Here is a 17,982-nt window from a genome sequence, read left to right as displayed (position 1 = left end):
CCACAATGGATTTCCTAACGAGTTACTGGGCTCTTCTGCCTGATCGGTAGGCAGGCACTAGACTGGTCAGGGAAAGGTCCGTGGCCTCTTTGGGAGAAAACTGCCCATAAGGAAAATTCTGCCTTGCCCCCCTTCCTCAGAAACACGGTCTTCCCGGAGCGCTTGTGAGCTGCGCTAACTAACTGCAAGTGCTCGCTCTTACTTAGAGTTCCCTCAAAAATCTGTGACATCGCTGCAGGTGCCTCATTCTAAACTGGCAGACCGTTCAGCTTGCAATGTGGCTTTAATGGGGAGAGGAGTGATGTTCGTGGGGTTTTTTGGTAGTTGGTTTTTTTTGTTGTTGTTGTTAATTTTTTTAAAATACCTTGTCATCCTTAAGCTGCAATAGAGAGAAATTAAAAACGGCCAAACCTGAGTTTTTTTCCTGCTTTTTTCTGTGCAGCTGTACCTTTTGATCCCTACCATGAACAAACACTGACTTGAGACTGTGATACCTGAACGGGAATCCTCACTGGCAGGAACGTGCTGTTTGAGGTGTGAGGGGGACCTGCTCTCACCCGTAAACTGTGTCGGGTGCTTCAGGCTTTCACGCCAGTGAGGCACAAACCAACCTAGTTACGCTCGTCTTCCTTGCTAGCAAATCTGCGGTTATAAACTTTCTGGTGTGGTTTCCCTGCAGTAGGCACAGCAGTACCTTTATATTCCATTGTACTCCTGTGAGTTTTAAGATGCAGATCAATAAATCAGTTTGGAATCTGGATTCTCTGAAGTGTCTGGCTGACCTGAATCAGACTTCAGGAACTTGCACTGACAGCTCAGAGACTTGAGTCCAGGTTCTAGGTACGTGATTTAAATAAAGGTTACCTCAGCTCACCTTTGTTGCTTTCTGGATGTTAACACAGGAGTCCCGTATTGTCTGCAGGAGCTTGTTAAAGCGTCCCATCTCCTGGACAAGCACGGTATTCATGCTTTGAGTATAAATGGTTGGGTATCTTCTCATTGCTGCTTCAATGTCAAAATCTGGAGGAAGTTTGCTCAGGATGTCACTTGTGACTTCATGGACAACTTCATCAGTGGATTTTACACCACCACCAGATGCCTGAGACTAGAGAGAGCCAAAAAAGAAAGAGGCCTTAGGAGAGTGAGTAGTTAAAATGCAGGACATCAGAGCTGTTCTAAAGCTGTTGGTTAGAAGATCATTACAGTTCCAACACCTACCCTGTGACAAACTGATTTGTTTCCAAATTTCCTGCATTAATGCAAGAAGTTATTAGCTTAGCATTAACAAGATCTGGTTTCCTACAGATTTGTGTCCTCAATGTTTTTTGCTGAAACCCTGCTTCCACAGTAAACTAGTCTTTCTCCCCCACCCCTGATGTACCCGTCAGTGCCACTGGCTGGCCAGGTGCTGGGAAATGGCACAGAGCAGTGCCGAGTTCTGTCTCACTGTCCCTCCATGTCCCTCTTGTTCTCTATATTCAGCTCTTCATTTTCCCCACGAAGTTTACAGGAACTCTGGTATCCCTGGATTGTACCTGGCTTACAGACTGGACTCAGACTGGTCCGGAAGTTGAAAACTGTTAAAAGCTGGGGTGGAGTGAAGATACACAAACTGACTATAGGATCACAGGAGCTGTTTCCTTAGGAAGCCAGTCAGGAAAAATACAAACCCCAAAGAGCCTTTTAAGATTCTTACGTGGAAGAGTCGTTTCACCAGAATGGACATATAACAAAATAAGGTACAGTAAAAACCTGGACATACTAAAGCAGGGATAGAGTAGAAAGTTATGGTAAGACGGTGTGTAACTTTTACTCTTTACATACCTGTGTAAGAAGAATGGTATCAAATAACAGTTGCGTTTCTGACTGATCCTTGGTAATATCAGCATTTGCGTTCATTCCAAATATCTCCGGGGAAGGATGCAGTGGAAGTGTCTTTGTATATTCAATATAGCTTTGGTACTGAAAAGAAGAAAAAATAATACTCTAGACTTCAAAGGAGATGCAGGAACGGCCAAAGAGCGCATCCCGGCTGCAAGCTGTGTCCCAAAGCCACCACAAACTTTCCTCAGGTGACAAATACGGTGTGACACTGAGGTATGGCAGGAAATACAGGGGCGGACTGTGCCTCACCAGTTCCTTTGGTCCATCCTCTTACCTCAAATTGGGATTGGCTTTGTTTAAATAATTTATGACAAAAATTCTGACAGCTGTTGAAAATTCTCTTACAAAATAAGATACCCAGGGGCTGCAGCCCCTTTCTAGGCCCACCGCCTGCCAGGTGCCTGAAGGCGCACTGCTGGCAGAACTCTCCTTGCGTAACTCTCCCGTATGATAAATTAAGCTGATCACTATGGCATTTCTGCCTCCCTCAGGATGATCTTCAACTAACCCTGCTATGCCTATTTATAATGCTTTGGATTTCGGCAGGCGGTTTCTCCTTTATTGTCCCCTAATGTGCTGACTCACCCAGCAAAGTCAATGTAGTTAGTGGCATTTGGGGTGGGTTTTTTACATCATTTCCATTTCGTAGGAGTCACTGAAACAAGTCCTAATAGAACGTGAGATTGAGCCACAAAAGCGAGCAGTGACAGCAGTAAGCGCTGAGGCACATAGCAATGCCAGTAAAGATAGAACTATTTTTAAAAACCTAAGCCATGGTAACTCTGTTGTTCTGGGATACTTACATCTCCTTCAGGAGGAGCAAAATAAAGGCCACTTGGATCAAATTTATAATCTACATTTGTAATGATTTCCGAGGAAAAGAACATGTTTAGAACACTACGGAGCGTACGCCGATCCCAGTCATCAGTGACTCTGCCACCGTAATTGCATTCTCCAATCATGTAGCAAAGAGCATCATACGGCACCTCCTGAAAAAAAGCAAGAGAACGACCTGAGCGGCAGCCCAGCACGCCTCTGGCCAGCCATGGTGGCTACCATTGTCACTTAGTCATCCAGAATTCTCACTGCAAAGTTCAAAAGCTGTTATTTATTTCTGCTACTTCGTGCTTCTATCACTGATCTCCTGATCTTCAAACACTTTAATGATTAATCAAGCCACCCAGCATTGCTTCTTTTGAAGAATAATAGTACCAAAAATTTCCCTAGTAATGCAGCTGGAGCTCCCTGAGCACAAGCTTTTTCAAAAGTATGTCTACTTGTTTGGCTATACATATTTCTAAAATAAAAGTATGCTGATACAGGGCCATAACTGTGCTCATATATATATTTTTTTTTTAGACAATTAAATAAAAAATGCTTAAACTCTTGCAGTTGGGAGAAGCTGGACTCCTCTTAGGTGCACAAATGGAACAAATTCTAATGAGTGAGAAGAGATAAATTATTTACAGGAAGTCAGGGCAAGAGTGGGTGATACACTGCAAACTGGGACAAAGCAAACCAGTTGAAACAAGTACCAAGAAAGCTGTTTACGATGCACAAGATAATATCTTTTAGTAAAAAAAAAAAAAAAAATGCTTCCCTGCCTGCTAGGCACTACCTTTAGCTCATAAGCTCTGGTCATACAATGGGAGGGCATCCCCCTCACCCCCCGCTTCACTCTCCAGCAGAGAAAGAAACCCCCCAGCTTCATGATGTTGCTTTCTCATGCTGAATGACAATTTACGATTAACCACAGCGATAACCACAACCACTCCAGGCTGGCAGTGGTCTGAAGACACCCTCTTCCTGCCCCCAGCCGTAACTTTTAACAGATTCTGGCTCCAGTGGGTTGCTTAGGAAGCTGGAACACGAAGAAGCGGTGTGTACTGCCAGCAGCTCCAGAGGCTGCAATGAAGCACTGCCCAGCTCTGCTAACAGGGAAGGGAACATCACCTGCCCGTCTACTCAAACAGATCCAGGTTGTTACTAATCTGCAGCAGTGCAGGTCTAGCGTTGCCCCTGTCGCTGGGTAACTCACAGTGAGCACTCAGGGGTTTAGTACTGGTTTGTACAGCTTGCAGTAACAGCCCCAAGAGCTGAATCCACAGCTCCCGCCTAGAGACAGGGTAAGACTCCAACAAAAAGGCGACTATATGGAACTAACGCTGCTCTGTTTGGCACGGCAGCACTTTGAAATTTTGATTTGAAAGTTCCCACATTAGTTATATACTGTTCTATGTATCCACACACACGCACACATTACATATACATGGTATATTAACTACTTAAAATGAATGTGGTTAGCAGTATTGCAAGTAGATCTTGGTTTCTAATTCACTGGCCCCAGTGGCAGCACTCGGCCTGCGTTGGCACACGCACTGTCCTGGAACAGGACTGGTGAGCACTGAGAGGCTGCTGTACCTCGTATTGATCAAGGAAGATGTGCAGCTGCTGCACGCTGATGCGCAGGTCGGTCTCATTGAACTGGTACGGAATGTTCCACCCCAAGGGCCCAAAATTCCGCCTCTCTTGCACCAGCGCGTGGAAGAAGCAGAGGCCGTACAGCAATGCCTTGAACTCAGCCTTCAACGTAAATGCAACACCATTAATAACTCATGGCTACCTTAAACCATTTCACTTTTTCTCACATCCTGCACAGCAGCTCTGTCTTTGAGTCACTCAACACCCAGCACCTCCTGCTCTACTGGTTATGAGTCAGGGGCAGCTGCTTGATACAGAAAAGCCTTCAGCAGCCAGTCATCAGATTGTCATAAGCATCACTTCTAGTCTCTTAAACCCATGTGAACCCTCAAAACAATTCCATTTTTGAAGTTATATACTCATTTATATGTGACTAATATGCATGACACACAAAACTGTGTTGTATGAGACCGTGTACCTATGAATATTTTTTTACACTATTGTATTATAAAACATTGTTCACACAATGTTTCTGTTTTGGAGGTTTTGTTTAGGTGTCGTCCCCCCCCCCCCCCCCCCCCCCCCCATTATCAAGATGGATTTCAGGTATTTAAAAAAAACCCTTCAGGTGGTAGGAATTTTTGTTTTTCGATTGAGACCATTTAGCAAAGTACTAAGTATATGACCTCATTTAGAAAAACTACATTAATTATAGAAAAATAAAGTAAAATATGCTTGCAAACAGACATCTAACTATGAAAAGAGTAGCTTTAAAAATAAAAGTTTTTCCCAGTCTTACTTCTTTTTTAAACTAGAGAACTGTAGTATTAATGCCATATCACAAAATCTCAATTGAGAAGTAGGAGACTAGCAATAAAATAAAAATTATATTTACTTCACTATTGCCAGTAATCAAAACCAGTTTCACTGCAGTGGAAGACACCTATTTAACTGGGAAGATTCCCTCCCCCTCAGGCCTGCACACAGAGTCATCAGGGTCTGCTTATAACTGATTTACAAAGCTACAACACAACATTACTAACGGGTTTTCTGCAGCTGTTGAAAAAGTCAGGATCGGATATCGGGTCCATCAGGTACGAGCGGGTGATATTGGCCCGTAACCCTTTCGGTGCTTCATTAGTCATCTTCACCCCGTGCTGCAGCACGGACACGGGGAAGGTGGCAGACGGGTAACTGGTGAGCCAGAGTCGGAAATCCGGGTGTGTTGTGTCAGGGTTTAGCTCCTAAAATAAACACATACAAAACCACACAACAGGAAGACACAGTAGATTAATATACACCACAAGTGTTATAATTAAAGCATTTCTTAAGTAAGTGGGAAAACATACCACTGCAACATTTAATTTCTTAGATGCTTTCATGTGATTATAGTGAAAGTCACAATTATGAACAACTGCCATTCTACAGCTGGTTTACTTTTACTCAAGACTTCAGTATTTTTAACTAAAATTTGTCTTCTTTGTGCATGTTTGTGGAATATATGAACAAAACCAAGGCCAAGCTCTCCACCACAAGAGCAATGGGATGAATACTTTGCCCACTGACGGCACTTACTGTCATTCAGCTGTTCCGGGAAGGGCTACAGTGACAATATGGACACAGCAGAAATGTGTTAAAATTTAACAAAGGGGGAACAAAGGAATTAAATATATGCTAGTGCCTCTTCGGAAACCTGTGGCTGTTCAAGAGTAGAACTCCTTAGCATACTGCTTTTCCGCAGCACTGGATGTACCAAAGCTCTCAGCCTGCAGAGCCTGTTGGAGCGGCTGGGATTTCCCAGGCGGGGAACGGGGCAGACCCACCGCGCCTGCGAGCACCCTAGTCCAGCAGGCAGAAGGACAATGACAGGATCAGCGAGTGATGATTTCCCTTCTCTAATGGGAATCCCCACCATGCATGCTATTTCAGTCACTTGTATGGTCAGATGTGCCTTCAAAAGTATTTATCAGAAGAAGAAAACACTTATGTTTACCTCACAGACTCTTTCCAGTATTGGCATCCATGAACTTGCTAGATGGCAATTTTGCAGAACCACCCAGGTTCCTTCCTTTACTGCCTTCTCGATCATCTTCATGGCTATGGGGCCTTGGCCTTGACCGAGTGACAGAGCGCTAAGCTTTGTGCCACCGTATCCCTGCACACAGAAAGAAGTTACAGGTAACAATAACATTGCCTGAACACACTAAACCTTCTGGTGTGAGAGTTCACATCTATATGTATATTTGAACTAGTTCATGTACAGTATATTTTCAAAATACAGTTTAAGTCTTTTTTTTAAGTCATTCCAGTTGACTAAAACCTCTTACGTATCTTCCAGTGAAAAGCTCCGACTACGCATCCATTTCATCTGGAACTGGAAAATTCTGACAGTTTCGAAATACCCCTGGAAACAGTCCGGAACAGACTACAAAATGCTCGATACGTGGGAAGCTTGGTGGCTGGAGCCTTGAAGCATGTCTGGCATTCTCAACAGCACAGGCTTCTGGCAAAATAACCACCAGGCAATGCAAGAAAAACATCTTGCCAGAAAACAGCAACGTTCTAGTATTAGAACAGTACTCTTCTGCATAACTGATTTAGGCTGTTAGGAATTTTTTGGTTTAAATACCATAATAATGACAGTCAAAGCCAACAAAAATCCGTACTTGAATTCTGAGGTATAAATGCCACCCGAGATCCGAAGGTCCTGTTACCACAGTGTTTATAATTAAGTAATATATTACATATAATGCCTGTTAGGAAAAAAATACCATTTTCAGGTAAGATTCCTTACAATGACTGTTTAACTCATTCACTATGCTTTTGTTCCGCTTTTCCATTTTTCATTTGAGATCACACAAACTAATTAAATACATCATGACAACACAACATTCTAAAAAATGCCAAAAACATTTAACATACAATTTCTTATGAACAACAGGCAAATTATTCGTTCCTAAAACCAATCCACTTGCATTAATTAGTGCTTTGTGTTAAAGAGAAGATGAGAGCAATTTTTACATGGTGTTGGGCAATTAAAACCAGGTTTTTGAACTTACTTCAGCATTTCAGCTTTTACTGAAATAAAGTTCTTTGCTTCATTCAAACACATGCATGCACACACAAGCATCATATTTTAGAAGTTTGGAGATACTGAAATACCTGATCATCAGCAAACTTCAGAAGGGCTGCCATGGGGTCGGCACCGGGAGAAAGTACAAATATCAGTGGTACACAGGAATGACTATCAGAAAATGCTTTCGACAAATCAAATGGAGGTGGCTCAATAAACGGATGGCCCAGGTTGTGAATGATAAATTCCTGCACCATTGGTATTATCTAAAAAAAAAAAAAAAAAAAAAAAAAAAAAGGAAAAATAGAATTAAAGTGTCCTAGTTTTGTGTAAGAATTAACACGTATTACTCTAAACATTTTAATATAAATTTCAAGGACAGTATTCAAGCATGTAAAATTAGATACAAGTACAGTCGTGGAAGACTCAATGACTTGGCATGTGTAAATCAGGCAAAAAAAGATGCTTGCAGAGGGCTGAACCTGGCGGTGCCATGCAGGTGATCCTTAACCTCACTTCCCTCACCAATCTGGACAGACTAATGTGCTGGTACAGGAAGGCAGACTTTTTCTGCAATTACTCCATCTGTACTAAGGAGAGGATTTCAAACTTCAGGTCTCATAATACCTTTCAAAGGTGTTAAGGTCTTGGCTTAGAAAACTGACGTGTACAGCAGTGTTGTACACACTGGTGTTCAAAATTCCTACTGAAGGTAACTGGGCGCTGTACGAAAATGAGAGACAATTCATAAACTAACAGCTTAGTATGTTTTGATCATGTAAACCCTTACAGATATAATTTTTTTAAATATCACCATTTATTCTATCTCTGGACACACTCTAGAATATTTTACAATATCCACCTCCCCTTTACAGAAATGCAACAGTACTTACAAAAGTGGTATTAAGATTTAATCTCTAAACGTGAAATCCAAGAAACACTAAAGGTTTACAAATAGCAATGTTAATTGAACACTCTGGTCACAATCAGTATAATATTCTTTAAAATTTTATATGTAAAATTGCTGTATTTGTAACTACAGTTTTATAATCCGCACTTTTGTCATTTCAATGATAAAATTTGTTATTTTCATACTGCATTAACACAGGTACTTTCAGTTAATAAATATATAGTGTGACTCAGTATACAGAACATGGGGGGGGAGTTTCAGTAGCTTCATTTGTCTTGATTGTCCCACTCAAGCTCACCTGTGTTTTCACTTTAAAACTTCTTACAGCTGCAGTGTGTCACCAATTAACATCATGCCTTAAATGTGAGAGCAGGAGGGAGGCTCTGGGCTATACTAATTGCAGGCTTTATAGATGGAGGCTCTCTTGAAAGAGCTTGGTTCGGCTTCTAAGCTCTTGAGTGATTTTAAAGATATGTATGAATATGAGAACCGTTTAAAAACCTTCACCAACTGGCCTTTTACAGAGAACTGCAAGTGCACTCCAGAAAATGTAAGTCTGAAAATGATGATTTTGACTATGCCTTGTTTTTTATATACTGTGCCTGAATGTGGAGTCATTAAGTATATTTGTGTTCAAGAAGAATTATAAGCTTCCACGAAGCCTGAAGAAAAGCTGAATACTCCAATTTTCCTGTTCCCTGCACAGAAATCCTGTAGTAGGACTAGCTTCTGTGTGTTCAGTTCACTAGTCTAGTGACATAATTGCATACAGATACTTTTCTTCTTTTAATTATCTTTTTGTTCTTTGCACTTAAAAGTTAGTTTTTCATATTATGTAGTCTATCTGATTGCAAATTTTCACTCATAAAAAAGAAGCCTACATTAGAAGAAGCATGTATGCATCTAGCCAGAAGGATGAAGTAGCAGAATGCTCACTGATTAAAATTCAGAAGTTGAAATTACTTAATTTTTAGAAAATTTAATGTTTATGTCCCAGCAGGCTTTGACTTAAGCATTAGAAAAAATCCAGCTGACTTCTACTTTAGCCCCACGCATGAAACTTCAGGCTGGATCTCACATGAGTCACCCTGCAAGAGTTATCTGAGAAGGTGTGGAGTTTGGTAACTGAAACAAACCTTCAGTGTTCAGACCAGGTGTGTTTCTAAAGTGACAGGAAAACACAGAAGTCAGAGGTAGCATTTGACTCACGCGACTTACAATTGAAGGTTTCCTGTGTCCATGGTCTTATGCTATTGTTTTTCTCTGAAAATATGCTAAAGTCCTGTCTACAGCAGATCTCATGCACTGCTACTGAAATGCCTCGTCGCATGGCATCTGCTAGAGCCTTCCGGCACAACGAAGCCACCTGGCAGGCTGTAGATGCCACAGCTAGGCAGAAATCCCTTCATTACTTGTAGCTTACCCCTTGTTCCTTGTTGCTTATTTACCTGCTTGCAATCCTTGCACACTTAAAACTTGTTTTATAGCCTGATAGACAGTGTGGGGAAAGGCAGCCCTTACGGGCTCTCAGCCACAGCTTGCTGATGTGGACAGGAGCGGGGTGTTGGCCGGGGCTCTAACTGCTAAACTGTCGCCTGCAGATGGCAAAGGCGGGCTTTGTCCACTGCCCAAACGCAAGCGAACCCGACGTGGCAATGTGTTTCTTTTGCTTGACAGAACTGGAGAGCTGGGAACCAAATGATGACCCATGGTAAGCACAGATGTAACAATGTTCTTGAAGTATCCTCCAAACTTCTCTGAGGATATCACCTTACTCACTGTAGTATTACCAGTTACTCTGTAACAGTTCACAAAACGGAAGGTTTATCTTTCCCAGTAACCTTGCACTGGTTCAACTAGCTCTTGTCCGAGATATTGCCTGTTTCAGATAGATATATGTAATCAGATAGAGAATAAAATCTATTTTATATGTTCTCTGTATGATCTTTTTTCTACTGATGGACCCAAGTACTGAAGAGACCCGTCAAGATGCCATCTCCTCAAATGCAACTTTCATGCTTTTAATATGTCCTTATTCTGGATTTCTGTTGCAGGGAAGAACACACCAAACGTCAAAGTTGTGGCTTTTTAACCCTTTCTAAGCACTTTGATGACCTGACAATGGAGGAGTACTATACGCTGGAGATGACACGGCTGAGAACTTTCCTTGTAAGTATTAACCAAATAATTTTAATGTAAGATTCAAAACTAGAACGTAAACAAGAACTTCCATTTCTCAACTTTTCCAAGCATCAGTGAGGAGTGATTGTGTAAGGCTAGAACATGACTTATTCTGAAGCAGTGATTTACGTGCATTATTGGCTAAGAAATCTGCACCCAAACACTTCAGTGTAGTCCACTGCCTCACTTCTGAAGGAAAGCCTGTTTCCTTTAGAAAGGTTATTAAAGCAGAAAAAATGTCTTGGGTGCAATGATCAGTCTGTCAATGCAGGAAGCTCTACAATGAGCTGCCCTCTCTCTCAGGAGGCATGAACAACACATACGAAAAGATAAAATTTGACCACATTGTTGCTTCACGTGTCCCGTTTTACATGTAAATCGGACTAATTGGGCTTTCAAACTTTAAAGCCAATTTCAAATGACTTGGTTATCCAGTCTTACTTTTCCCCACTTCTGGGATTTCATGTATGCCATAGTGCTGACATATATCACAGATCAGCTGATCTTGATCAACTAGTTGAGGCAGCTCAGTTCTGTGTGCTTCTGTATATGACCCCTAATCCTATATATATATATAAATAAAATATATACCCCTATGTAAGAATCAAGTGCACCACGTTCCCTGATGAGGCACAGCAAAGGTTCTGCATCTTACTTCCTGGTGGGTTTGCACAAATAAGATCTTTGCCGTGCTGATAATGTTCTGTATTGAAAATACACCTGGTGACTGGCAAGGTGAAGTATTTAAGTTCCTCATACAACACACTCAAGCACTTAAAAATAGGACCATGTGCTGCAGTGGGCACAGTCTGGTATCTTAAAAGGTGGACTAAGTGAGAAGACTGTTATCTAACCTGAACAGCAAATCATTCCGCGCAGCATTCCAAGGTACAGAAAGCGTCTTGGCCATAACATTACTTTATTTCAAAGTACAGCATATGGAAAACTTGAAGCAGCAGCTTCAAGTGGGGAGACCCTTTTGTCTCCAAGAATACTGTCACCAGTAGCTTGGAGGGCTCTGCACTAGGGCTGACCCAGCACGTGCTCTGCCATCTTGAAGCACTGATGCCCTAATGCGTTCTGAGAAGTGAGCGCACACCTCTTCACAGAGAAGAGAATCACTTAAGTAAGTGATCCCTCCCTGATGTGACATAAAATAGAGCTAAACAGTAGGTTCACAATTTACTTTAAAAGTACGCTAGACATTCCCAGAAGTACTCACTGAACTGAGCCCTACTGGCAAGGCTGGTGGATCCCGAGTCCCTGGAGCCACGCACCTGAAGGATCTGCCACGCTGCTCTGGACCATCCAGACAGCAGTACTGCTGACCACAGCCAGAAGTAGACTTCTAAGCTAGAACTGCTGGCAGACAGGTGGGGTTTTGAGGATCTAAGTTTTGAATGTAGCTAACTATAGTTAAACTGCTCAATTGAAAGTCTCAATCTTTTGCTTTGCTTTAAGTGCAAAACTGGAAGAAGCATAATAAACTCTTTTGAAGAAGAAGTCGCTGCAACTAGGCAGCGTCTTGTGGATAACTTTGTCTCCAAGCATCAGTATACACCACCGCAGCCTGCGCCTCTCCACGCCGATCCTTCTGAAAGCTCATACCACCAGGCAAAAAAAATCCAGAAGTGAAATGTAAACTCTGACTCTAAAAGTTTCTCCTTTTTATCCTGTACAAATGTTTATACTGTTATCTGAGTACTAATACATGGCTAAACAGTTGTGTGAGGAAACGTAGAGAATTCCTTTCACAGGCTCTCTGGAGCAGAGGTCCTGACAGTTTATGCTAATTCCTACCTTTTATAATGTGCTTTGTTATGGCTAGGTGTGGACTAACAGTCCCACTAACCTGTGAATATATGAAAAATGTCTAAGCAAATTACTTATATGCTGGTTTGTAGTAGGCTGAATTTTTTTGAATAAAGATTCCCAACTATGAGCACCTTTTGTGATCTGTGCCACATTCAAACCTCACAGCTAGACAGACTCAAATCAGAATAGTTCTGCTTCAAAACACTTTCCATAGAGCAAAATGGATCTGTCTGCAATAATTGCTGCCTTTAGAGCACCTACATTATCTAAACTCCTGCTTACCATTAAATTACCTTCCTGGATCAGACAAAATTTATCATAGTGACATCCGTCAAAAAAGCTACGCAGGCACAAATAGCAGGTGTACTGAAAAAGGACAGTCACAAGGAGGAATAGCTCTGGGGTTTTTGGTGTGTATGTGAAACTGAAAAAAAAAAAAAAAACCCCAAAAAACCAAGGGCCTAACAATTTCATAACTATTTCAAACTTTAAAAAAAAGTCTCATTAATTCTGATTTTCCTTTATGAGAGACTGTTGTAGACACCATGGCTGAAATACACACTTGCAAATACTTTTGGTTTCAAAGATGGACAGACCTTTTTGAGTAAGGTAATAGTTTCGTACGTACTTTGTCAGGTCTCAGGCAGCGAATGATGAGCATCCTTTGGAACTCCCCCAACTTGTCTTGCCACTCTGCAGGAAAAGTCTCACGCTGGGGATCCTAAAAGCATATACATTTCAACGTTCTTTAAAGCATTTGTGAATTACCTATGACAGTAAATTATCTTTCAACTTGACACATTGAACCATGATGTATTTTTTAATTAATCTACAGAAACGGGGTTGGCATGCTTAAAGCTTTTAAACACACATTTAAAGTGTTTTGTGGGGTTTTTTTATCTGAGAAGCTTTTCTTACAGCAAAGAAGTTAAGAGTAATCTTTAAATCTCTAAAAGGTAATATTTCAAAGTCCTTCCCTAGAAAGAAGAGAAGGAATGAAGTGGAGGAATCCTGAAAATGTACTTCACCACCTCCTTTCTGTTAGAACTGAATTACGGTGCCAGCTTTCAATGTTACAATGGTAACAACATAATCAATGACAATCACATTACACGGTAACTAAGAGTTAGGCTGCACCTGAATGCAGGAAAACAAGAATTGGAAAATTAAGTCAAACAATGCAGCAGAGAGCTTAGTTTGTAAATGTTGGATGAGTAACCCAGCTGTTATTGCAGTTATCAGACTGGGAAGGGCAGCTGTTGTGTGGCATGTTAATTTCTGGTGAGACTGAAGTACAGTGCCAGCTAGGTATGCCTTTCTGGAAACTGGTGTTACAGCTCTGCTGGGGAGCCTCTGGGGCTTGTTGTAGAGGGCTGGGCACAGAGGTATGCAGACAGACCTGCACAAACGGCATTCTGGGCAGCTTTGATTTAGCAAATCAAACTATGCTGGAGCTTATGTTCTGCTAAGGGTCTGCAGCCTGGCCCCCAACATCTAGGGGCACTTAGTTTCAGACTGAAATCTAGAATGCTCCATTATTTTTATATTAATAAATGGGGGAAATAGGTACCCCAGAATTACATCTATAGCAGCTGTTGAAGGGTTTTAGCTAAAAAGTTGCAAGTTTTCTGGGAAACTGAGAGAATTAGGAAATGCTGAGGAGTTAAGGTTATACTGAAGACTCCATTGAGTTGTGCCACTGTGTCAAACTCTTGACTTCACCGTGAGAAAAGCTGTATCAGTAACTTTGAGACTAAGTCAACCATCCAGATGAGAAGTGAGTTTCTGTCCCTACTCCAAGATACTGAATACAACTTTAGATAAAATACATGGAATCCTTGAACTGGAGGGTTGAAGTCGGGTCTTCCCTACTTCTGGAAGCAACCTGATCTACAACAGTAGGAGGAGAAAAGTGCATCTCAAACTTCTTTGAAAAACATTCATATTCAGTGCTGATGACAAAGTGGCTCAAGCAATGCTGGTTTTGTGCCCTGTCTCTTTAACACACATGCATATGGGACTGAAACAGCCCTTCATTTAAATCTGTGTGTCACCCACAAGACAGAAAAGGAGCTGGTTGCATGTTACTGGAGAAGAACTACACTGGTGATAAAAAAAACCCCAGCCATCAAGAAGGAAACTTCTCCAAAACCCATTAACTAGCATTTTTTGAAAATTCTAGTACATTCACCTTAAAGTACTAGTATTAAAGCTAGACAGGTAATGAAAATGTTTTCACACAACGAGTAAAAGGCATAGCAAGTCTTCTGTGCCAGGACCGTGATAGATAATAGGATTCCTTTTGATCTAGCACTCAGTAACTGAATGTTACTGTTACTTCAGTGTTACTGTTTATTAGATTCTTTGCCAGGTAACTGATGACCTGATTCTATAGATCTCATTTTATTGAATGCCGCTTAAAGTAGTTCGTATTTATTTCACTTTGGCTGTGTGAATGCACACAGTTATCATACACATCTTGACTCTTTACTTCTGAAAGTCAGCACCTTTCATTTATATTAGGCATTACTTTAAAAAGCTGTAATCCCAAAGTGCATAATGAAGTAATCCCCTGCCTCAACCTCTTTTTCAAATGCCATCATTTCTCTGTTGGTTTTCTAAGTGCCTATTTCCCAGAGAAGCCCTCAAGGTGCTCTATCTTTTTGTAAATGCCCAAGGAAAGCTTTATCTCTGCTATTTGCCTGTTTCCTGCAACGCAGACAACTGAAGGAGCTGCAGCTGCTCGAGTTCTGTAAAGTTTCTCACTGTATGCTTATAGCATTTCCAACCAAAAAAAAAAAAAGCATTCTTTTCCTCTCTGTATACTTTAAGGCCCTTTTTAAAAAAGAAAGGATTTCTAAATCCTTGACATTTACAAAGTTTCCACAATCTTTTTGAAATGGGGTAAGAAGTCCTGGGTCATTTGACTGAATATAGGTGATAATTTTTCATCATTTAACGATGAAGCGAGAAAAGTGGCTCATTGGCCAGTATTATCTGAACATGGAAGTGGTTATGGCCAGATATGGTGCAAGCAGGAAAGAAAGATAACTTTTAAAAATATTTGTCCAGCAGGTATATCTACAATGAACATATCGACAATGAACATATTGATTATGAATCTGCGTATCAAGAAGCTGAAGGGGGGAATATGATAAAATTAGAAAAGGAGTTAACAGTAAGATTGAAGATGAAGCAAGTGCCCAAAGGTGGAATAAAATTAATCTAAAGAACTTAGATTTTAAGGAAACAGTGATGAAGTTAGATAAAGACCAAGTCATTAATGCAAAGATCATCAGGTCACTGTGAGAACAGGGAATCCCACGTCTCCAAATCCCAGTCTCGTTTCTCTACATGGCAATAATTGTTTTTTCAACACTTACCCAGGAAAGCAGCATGCTACATATTAGCACGATAAGCCATCCTCAAAGCATGGTAAACGAAAGTATAGACTGACAAAGGACAGTGTTGCCTTACGTTTAGCAAATTTCACTATTACCTTGCCACATCCAAATTCAATTCAGACCATGACTTGCTCTTCAGAAGCCACCTGACAAATTGCCAACAATCTACTACTACACACCATTTGCTTAAATATTTACAGTCATATATGTAAGAACATGCCATGTAAAATGACAGCACTTTCTTTTCCCCAAATAAATATTTACAATGTGTTAATTAGCATATGAATGCATGCAATCAGGAATGTAAACATACCAAGCTGTCATATACCAATTTCCATCCATCCTTCAGTCGCATAAAATCCTCACGAATGTTTGTAAAGCATGGCAAGTCTTCTAGTCGACAGATTTCATCCCATGATTTTGGAGGAAGCCAGGTACATGGATTAGAAAAGGGATTGTCCAAACCTATGCCTCCAGTCAACAGAAACTTCCACTCATTTTCATCAATCTACAAGGAAAAACACCGCTCTCAGGACTAAATAAATAAAATCAAATGGTTTTAGTACATTATCTAGGAAATCAATACATTTATCTGAATTCTTGCGTTAGTTGAAAAGGTTTCTATACAATTACTAAAAGCTTATTTCCAAAGTATTCAGTGTCTGGTTTTCAGTTAAACATGAATTTAAGGAATAAAAAAAAAAAAAAAAAGAAGATAGGAGCCAATGTCAGGATTCATCTGCATTACTAACTTGGGGAATGAACAATGTTAACTGATGAGATTTTTAGACCCATTCTTCAAATCCCAAAATGTTGAAGGAAAAAATACTGGAGGTATTTTAGGGAACTAAGCATTTTGCAACCTTCTCCTATAATGCAAGTCTAAATACGGAAAGGAAATATCAGTCTATCACATCTCATTCCTTCCTCAATACTACTTTATCTCAGAATTTCTCTGATGGCTTGAATTTGTAAGTTGAAGTTCCTGTGAATGGAAAAACGGTGTCCCATGATTATTACTGTCAGCTCTTGAAAGAATTCATGTCTATGTATTCCCAAATACAAAAATTTCGAAAGTTTCTAAAATTTTAAATGTTCTCATATTACACTGAAAGAAAATAAATTACTCCAAGCAACCACAAGTACTGCTTTGCAGATGATACGGTTAAAATGCATGTATTTCATTATGATTCAAAAAATCCTGTAAAGATATTTTGTAAAGAATTAATATAAATTAATAGAATTCAGTAGGTACAAGTGTTTGATTTTTGAGGAATTTATGCAAAAATAAACAAATTTAGCACCTCAAGTGAAAAAGATAAATAAAATAAGTAAAATTTTACAGAGTTCACTGTAAGAATAACAGAGGCTGGGCTTTGGTTTAAGTAACATTTAGAAAAAATGTTACCTAGCTCAGTTTTGCCATACTTGTTTCTTATATATATATTCTAGGAAATCTTTTTTCAATGCTTATAATTGCTTATTTAAATGAAAATAAAACACGACAAAATTGAGGCTTAAGTAACATAATTATATATAAACTTATTTTTCTATCTACCTATTTCTATTATTGATAATTTGTATAGGCAGTTTAATATATATCTTATCAAACTGCAAACTGTTTTTAATTACTGACCAATCCTTCATGTTTCAGGAGATTCACAGTGAGACAAAAAGAGAAGAGCAGCTTGTCCTTTTCAAAGAGGGAGCGACAGACATTGACATAAAGTGAGTAAGTAAAATGATCCTTGAGAATCTTCAACCTACAAGTGGCAGAAAAAGAACACCCTTCCATTAGCATCATTCCAAAGAGCGTGCACTCTGGCAACCTATTACAAACCATTTAGATCTCCTTTGTTCTAACACACTCTCTGGTCAATTACCCCAAAGCAATCATTAAATGCATGTACCATTTTGTGAGCAAAAGAACATAAAAAACATTTAAGTTCTATTACATCTTAGTAACACGGTTGATTTTCAGAGGAAGCGAGAAGTCCCTTTTAGGAGGGGCAGAAAGAGCAGCAATTTTAAAATTCATTATGAAGACAAATGCCAGGGCCAAAATCAAAACAGTCCATCTTTAAAGGTTATCTGAAATATGCTTCCCATTCTACAGAGTATTTTCCTTAATACACTATAATACAAATATATTTAAAGCTGTGATTTATTATCAACTGTTTCCTTTAAATACAAAGCAAGGAGGCCATCTATTGTTTTAAAAAGGTTTAAGTTTGAATACCTTGAACACCTAGTCAAAATAAGGAAAAGTCCATTCGGGTGGTTAGGAATGCAGT

General features: G+C 40.1%; 2 protein-coding genes across 2 annotated transcripts in view; one reads left to right on the top strand and one right to left on the bottom strand.

Moving 5' to 3' along the window:
• The window catches only part of DNAH7 (dynein axonemal heavy chain 7), a 111,788-nt gene that overhangs the window by 4,440 nt on the left and 89,366 nt on the right, over positions 1 to 17,982 (bottom strand). Inside the window, exons 51-60 of the mRNA XM_056350144.1 lie at positions 17,325 to 17,451; positions 16,002 to 16,196; positions 12,913 to 13,005; positions 7,468 to 7,644; positions 6,299 to 6,460; positions 5,349 to 5,549; positions 4,306 to 4,467; positions 2,688 to 2,873; positions 1,825 to 1,962; positions 875 to 1,105 (exon numbers count right to left, since the gene is read on the bottom strand). Of these exons, the coding sequence (XP_056206119.1) occupies positions 875 to 1,105; positions 1,825 to 1,962; positions 2,688 to 2,873; positions 4,306 to 4,467; positions 5,349 to 5,549; positions 6,299 to 6,460; positions 7,468 to 7,644; positions 12,913 to 13,005; positions 16,002 to 16,196; positions 17,325 to 17,451 (1,672 nt within the window). The remainder of the gene's footprint in view (positions 1 to 874; positions 1,106 to 1,824; positions 1,963 to 2,687; positions 2,874 to 4,305; positions 4,468 to 5,348; positions 5,550 to 6,298; positions 6,461 to 7,467; positions 7,645 to 12,912; positions 13,006 to 16,001; positions 16,197 to 17,324; positions 17,452 to 17,982) is intronic.
• On the top strand, positions 8,701 to 12,104 carry LOC130154242 (baculoviral IAP repeat-containing protein 5.1-like). The gene is made up of 4 exons (XM_056350153.1): positions 8,701 to 8,838; positions 9,890 to 9,999; positions 10,343 to 10,457; positions 11,931 to 12,104. Exons 1-4 carry the CDS (start codon positions 8,701 to 8,703, stop codon positions 12,102 to 12,104), a joined length of 537 nt encoding a protein of 178 aa, XP_056206128.1.

This window comes from Falco biarmicus, chromosome 8 (genome assembly GCF_023638135.1).
Source record: "Falco biarmicus isolate bFalBia1 chromosome 8, bFalBia1.pri, whole genome shotgun sequence".
NCBI lineage: Eukaryota > Metazoa > Chordata > Aves > Falconiformes > Falconidae > Falco > Falco biarmicus.
Note: the sequence above shows the minus strand (reverse complement) of the source record. Positions and strands in the feature narration are given on the sequence as shown.